We start from the raw sequence: 6471 nt of genomic DNA, 5'->3' as shown, positions 1-6471 counted from the left end.
ATTTAGGATCGCAGTAATAATGACAACGGAGTTCTGTTAGGCATAGAGGGGCACGAAAAGGTTTTTTTTGTCCCATTCTTTAATAAAAAAAATTGGAATACACGTAAATAAATTTGAAGGGATTTTGTTTCTACGTAAGTTCGGATACTAATAAATCAATTGCGTAATCAACATTAGAGTACTTTGACATACGGAGGTCATCTTCTATAGTTACAAAGTAAGTTTCTTTCTTTCATGAATACATTTGTAGTATTTACATCTTTTATAAGTAGAAATGATAATTTATTCAAGAAATAAATTAAAAAATACTACAAAAATAAATTGATATAAATTATAATAAATTAGATGATATTTGAATATCTAATTAAATTAATTATTTTATATAATTAATTCATCATAAAAATATATTTAACAAGTTAAAAATATAACTCAAAAAATACTCTCATAAATATAGTACGTAATCTCTAATATTAAATATAAAAATTCAATTTTTATATAATAAAAAATAAATTTAAATTTGCAGATGAAATTAAAATAAAATTTAAATTCTATCCTACTCATGGTCAACTTCTTTTAAACTTAATTAATTAAAATTAAAATTAAATTTTGATTATGCATAACAACAATCACAATTCAAAACTATCATAGTCATATTCGACTCAATGTAGTAGCCATTTGACAAAAATGATCACATGTCATTAGTCATTACGCAACACCTCACATTTATCGTTTCTTGAATATACAGCGTGTGAGGAAAGGAAGCCGTAGCAGTAGTAATGTGGAAGAAAATATTATCTAATAATTTAATTTAATCCGAGGCTGACATCCCAAAACGGAGAAACACTCAAATCTTACACTGTGGAAGCAGTGATAGTATACCCCAGAAAGAGTGCAAGATCACAGTGATTTTGCCACATTTGCTTTCCTGAAAGGAAAAATTAAAAAAGAAAAGAAAATAAAAATGGGGAATCGACGGTTTACTCAGGTGGCAATGAGCGACGACGAGGACGAAGAACCGCCACGTCCCAAGCAGCAGCCAGCTTCCTCTTGTTCTCCACCGTCGAAGCAGCAGCAGCAGAAGAAGAGGAAGCGCATGAAGCTGCAGGAGGAAGAAGACGAGGATGAGGAGAAGGAGGAGCAACTGCAGCAGCAGGAGGAGGAGGAGGAAGAGGAGGAAGAAGAGGAGCGGAAGAGGAAGAAGAGGAAGGGGAAGGAGAAGGATAAGCATGTGGAAGAAGAGGAACCCCCTCAGGAAGACGCCAAGCCCATTGGCGATCCCATTAGGGTTTCTGGAAAGGGGAGAGGTAGGAAGAAGCATTTCGAGTCATTCGAGTTTGATGGAAACCAGTACACTCTGGTAACCACCACCACTTTTTCTTCTCATTCCATAAACCCTACTATTATGTTACACGTGATGAATTTCACAATTTCATTGCTTTTATCACTTACTTCAAATTGATTGTTATTTAATGAAATTGGGTTGTGAAACTTGCTATCTAAGAACTTTTGTTGCATTGTTCTTTTTTCTGCAGGAGGACCCTGTACTTCTTGTTCCTGAGGATAAGGACCAGAAACCCTATGTGGCTATTATTAAAGTGAGTATTAAGTTCTTTGCAAAATATTAGTTTTGAATATATTGTTGGCACAGTTGAAGCCTATTTATTGGTGCCTACGTTCTGTCCTGGGTTTGTGATTTCTAGAGTGGTGTGTTTTGGTGTCAGGATATTACACAGTCCCTAAATGGCAGCATGATGGTTACCGGGCAGTGGTTTTACCGTCCTGAAGAAGCAGAAAGGAAAGGTGGTGGCAGTTGGCAATCACGTGATACAAGGGAACTCTTTTATAGTTTCCACCGTGATGAGGTTCCAGCCGAATCTGTTATGCATAAGTGCGTTGTGCATTTTGTTCCCATACACAAACAGCTTCCGAACCGTAAGCAGCATCCTGGCTTCATTGTACAAAAGGTGTATGACACTGTAGAAAGGAAACTCTGGAAGCTAACTGATAAGGACTATGAAGACAACAAACAGCAAGAGATTGATGAGCTTGTTCAGAAAACCCTTAAGCGGATGGGTGAATTGCCTGACATCGAGCCAGAAGAAGCTCCTTCTGCTGATCAGGAAGATGTTATGAAAAGTAAAAGGATTTTAAGGAAGAAAGGCATTTCGCCTCTTGATGTTTCACGGGAGGAGGAATCAGGTCGTAAGGGTGACCAACATCTGAAACCTGAAACACCCGGGAGTTGTGTAAGTAATTCCTCTGAGCATTATCGCATATTAGTGGATTGGAATATGTTAACAGGGGATACCCATCGTGACAAAGTCCTGGAGAAGTTGCTTCAAAGTGTTCAATACGTGTTTAATTCGGATGACGGCATAAAGAAGAAAGAGAAAGGAAGTGAAAATTCTGATCCAGGTTATAATGGAAGCAATAATAGAACTTCCCAATCACCAAATGAATGTCAAGATAAGGTTCAGAAGGTACTCGGTGAAGATTCCAGTTCTGGTTGTGATCCCCAGTATTGTATTATGTATTTTCTATTATATACCTTGAAGATTATTATGTATTCATTGCTTGCCTTTTCCACTCTGCAGAGTTCCAAGTCTTTGGTCTGGCCGGATGCTGCGGTAACAGCTGTAGTTGCTTTGGAAAAAGTTTCACATGATACACTTTCATCGGATTATCAGAAGTATAACCAAAAGCTACGGCAATTAGTTTTTAATCTGAAGGTTAGAAGCAGCTCTTCTGCATAACAATCATATACTTGAAATATTTATAATGAATACAGAATACCTATGAATGACCAAAATATTACACTTGGATGCTACATTTTATCTTTGTTTACAATGTGACTTTTGGACTTCTATTTATAACTTTCTATTATGTTTTAAAAGTGATTTGTAAGATGTGAAATATGGTGAAAATGGTGGCACTCTTAGCTAGACCATAGGTCATGTGATGACCAGTAAGGTACTGATTGTTACTTTGAAATTTTCTAGTCTATACAAACTATAGTTTTTTTTTTTCATCTTTTTGTATTTTTAATCCTGTACATTTTTTTACCATTTTAAGTTGCATAAATTTAGTAAGTCAGTATGTACCTATTTTAATTTAGTATTCAGATATGCTGCGGACATCATTGTTGGGTGAATATAAAGAAATGAGCCCCATATTTTTGCTACATGATCTGGGTTATCTAGGTGGTATTATCCAGACTTATCATATCTAGAATAGTTTCTAAGAAGATTAGAACTGTGGTATGACAACTTGACAAGATTCTTGTGCATATTTTTATTAAGACCGAAAATTAGGAAATTTTTTGCCAGTATACTATTTGATGCAATGAAATTCCTAGGACAGAGCAGAGGTGGGTTGATGTAGTAAGAAGTGGTCTATGTATCTCCTGTCTTACTGTTATGTGCGTAGTAAGCTCGCTGAAGCGCATAAGGAAAGTGTCTGTTTCTGTTGATGGATTTTTATCCTAAAGCTGGATGAGTGTTAAAGAAAAAAACTTTGTTTACATGTTACTTGCAATGAGATTATATTTTCTCTCTTCAATGTACCTTTTCATCTCTTATTGCCCCAGCCCACCATGTGACAATAATTAGTAATAATTGCCAATTTATTTTCTTCTAGAGAGACGTGTTGGATAGGTGAATCAGTTCTGGGGGATTTTTACTCTTTTTTCTTTATCATTAAATTCCACTCACATCTGTTGATGTGAATGTTAGTGTGTGCATGGAGTGTTCAGTGCTAACTTACTATATGTTTTTGGTCAATCTCTATTAGTAATGGAGTAAAAACATAATAAGCTGGCTTTCTATGATGATATATTTAACAATAGTTTATCTGTTATATTTTCCTCACCATCACCACTACTAATGGTCTTTTTGGCTGGAGAAAGCAATGTGGATCTCTATATGTGTTTTTTTATATAATAAATGATGGTTTCCTTATAGTTACATTATTTTTTCCTCTTGGGGAATTTTTCAGAACAACACATTGCTAGCATGTCGTCTGTTAAATGGAGAATTGGAACCTTCAAAAGTATTTAACATGACACCCAATGAATTGAAGGTATTAAGTTTATTGCCAATTTTTATCTAGTTTTTCTTTTTATTGGAACTTTGAAGCTGTCTGCCCAATTTGTTTTGTAGTCTCTATAATCTCAATTTTCAATTTAGATTAGTAGTTTCTTGTGATTCTTTGACTGTGGTCAACTTTCCGTTTTTCTCAAAACATCATAAATTCACAAAGCAAAAGAAAAAAAAAGGAGAAAGAAAAAAATCCTAGTGCTTTGTAGAGCAAATATAAATTGTGTTTGGATTTTATGAGCTGGTATTTTATTGTGTGCCTAAGGACTAAATATTTGAAACTACAGGAGGGTTTGACTGCTGATGAGATATCCAAGAAAGAGCCTGATGAGTCACAGCACATGCAGGTTAATTTTATTCCTCACCGCAATGTTTATGTTATGTTACCTGTTACATTAGTGATGGTCAGCTTTTCCATCTGGAAACAGATGACGGATGCGCGCTGCAGAAGATGCAGAGAATGCAAGGTGGGTTTGAGGGATATCATCCGTGCAGGACATGGTGACAGATATCAGGTTTGAAGTTTAAAATCTTATCTGTTTTCCCCTGATGCACTTTTTAGGCCAATTCTAAGATGAAGTTTTGGTATGCATAGAGGAGTACTTCATTTTATTTAAAAATTAACAAAAATAAAATAATACATTCTACGTGATAGTTATCCAACCTCTCATCAAAGAGAATTTTCATCTCTTCATCATTTAACCTTTCCACCATAGTATGAACATCTTTTTTTATGGTTTTTTTAACTGTGCTATGTTTCTTCAGCTGGAATGTATTGCTTGCGGTAACTCATGGTATGCCTCACGTGATGAGGTATCAACACTGACCATAGATGCTTCTGATTCTAAACGGAGTAGTGTAGGGACAGCACCGTGGGCCACTGCTAAATTCGAGAGTGTTGAGAAGAAGCTGGTGAGCCCTCGTGAACCTGAAAGATCTGGTAATGACATCTTCAAGAAAACAAGCGAAGCATATATGCCTGTATTGGACTCCCAAAAATCATTTGGCAAGTCCAGGAAAGATGACAACACTGAAGCTACAAAACAAGCTGACTAGGAACATTCTGTTCTCTATAAAGTTTGGTTGTACCTAGCAATCTTTCTTTCTTTTTTTTTTCCCTTCTTTTATTGGAGTGATAGTTGCAAAATAGTCGTGTATACTGTATAGTTCTCTTCTAGTCTAGTTTATTTTGTGCATGCAGCGCCCTTATTTCCTCTGTATATCATTAACTGAATTAATCACACAAACACTCTCTCTTGCTAATTTTTATAAAAACGGATTCTTACACACATTTAAGTGATATAGTTTTTCTTTTTAAACAAACTATAATGATATATTCTTCTAAATATTCTCTCAATTTTTTTGGTAAGATATTTTATCTTTAAAAAAGACAAGACAATCTTTAAATGAAATTAATATTTTGATGATTTAAAAAGACCTAATTTTTTTTAGAAATTAAGAGAATATTTAAGATATTTTTGAGTCGGATTATATTTACTCAATGCAAATTAAAATTTACCAATGAGATATCATTCATGTTACAAAGATATTAGAATTAGATATTAATCGTATAAAAATACAGAATGATTTTGTAATAATGTATTTATAATTAAAATATAAATATATTAATTATTAATTTATGAATTTTATAAAAAAAATTAATTATTTTAATGATTATGTTATAAAAAATATATAAAACATACAAAAGAAAACAAAAGAAAAGTGTGTCATCCAGTCCAAGATTGAAGATTCCGTGGGTTTGATATGTCCCACAGCCACTGCTATTGAATTTAGGTTAGTGTGTCGCCAATCCAATCACATCCACCTATCTTCCTTTTCTCCCCAACCTTAACCGTAGTCAAATTTACTTATCTAACCCCGTTCTGGCATGCTCCGAAAAAATTACCAAAAAATATTTTGACCTAGTCAACGTCTTTTTTTTGGGCACCTCCCACTTCTGAGACCATCAGACCAACCCATTACTTGCCTTGTCCAATAGGGAAACGACACAAAGGGCATCTTCGTCAAATAAAATTCACCAAAGCAGATCTGATTCTGCATCCGACAAAACTGATTTATTGTGCCGAATTTCTTATTATTATTTCACCTACAAACATCTAATTATTGTTTAGTAGTGGGATTCTGCTCTAATTATATTATAGGAAACATTTCAAGTGCTCCAAGGAGCACCGGTGTATCAGTTGTTTTAACCGTTAATTTCAATTAATATATATTATATATATTTTTTATAATTCAGATCAACGGTTAAAACAATTGGTGCACCGGTACTCCCGGTGCACTTAAAATGCTTCCTATATTATATTGCCATATATCCCGTACCTTCCCAAAACCACAAGATACTGATTTGTCTTAGAAA

General features: G+C 34.4%; 1 protein-coding gene across 1 annotated transcript; it reads left to right on the top strand.

Moving 5' to 3' along the window:
* Positions 1 to 730: 730 nt before the first annotated feature.
* Positions 731 to 5394, top strand: LOC130966756 (uncharacterized). Its single transcript, XM_057891580.1, has 8 exons — positions 731 to 1357; positions 1533 to 1595; positions 1722 to 2480; positions 2595 to 2729; positions 3994 to 4077; positions 4382 to 4441; positions 4523 to 4609; positions 4860 to 5394. Exons 1-8 carry the CDS (start codon positions 962 to 964, stop codon positions 5148 to 5150), a joined length of 1875 nt encoding a protein of 624 aa, XP_057747563.1. The 5' UTR covers positions 731 to 961; the 3' UTR covers positions 5151 to 5394.
* Positions 5395 to 6471: the final 1077 nt, after the last annotated feature.

The sequence above is a fragment of the Arachis stenosperma genome, chromosome 3 (assembly GCF_014773155.1).
Source record: "Arachis stenosperma cultivar V10309 chromosome 3, arast.V10309.gnm1.PFL2, whole genome shotgun sequence".
Lineage (NCBI taxonomy): Eukaryota > Viridiplantae > Streptophyta > Magnoliopsida > Fabales > Fabaceae > Arachis > Arachis stenosperma.
Note: the sequence above shows the minus strand (reverse complement) of the source record. Positions and strands in the feature narration are given on the sequence as shown.

Excerpts from the sequence above, each read along its gene's own strand:
- LOC130966756 (XM_057891580.1), top strand. The coding sequence starts at position 962 with ATGGGGAATCGACGGTTTACTCAGGTGGCAATGAGCGACGACGAGGAC. Across the intron at positions 2,481-2,594 it reads GTCAAGATAAGGTTCAGAAG|AGTTCCAAGTCTTTGGTCTG; the intron begins GTACTCGGTGAA and ends TCCACTCTGCAG. Across the intron at positions 2,730-3,993 it reads AATTAGTTTTTAATCTGAAG|AACAACACATTGCTAGCATG; the intron begins GTTAGAAGCAGC and ends GGAATTTTTCAG.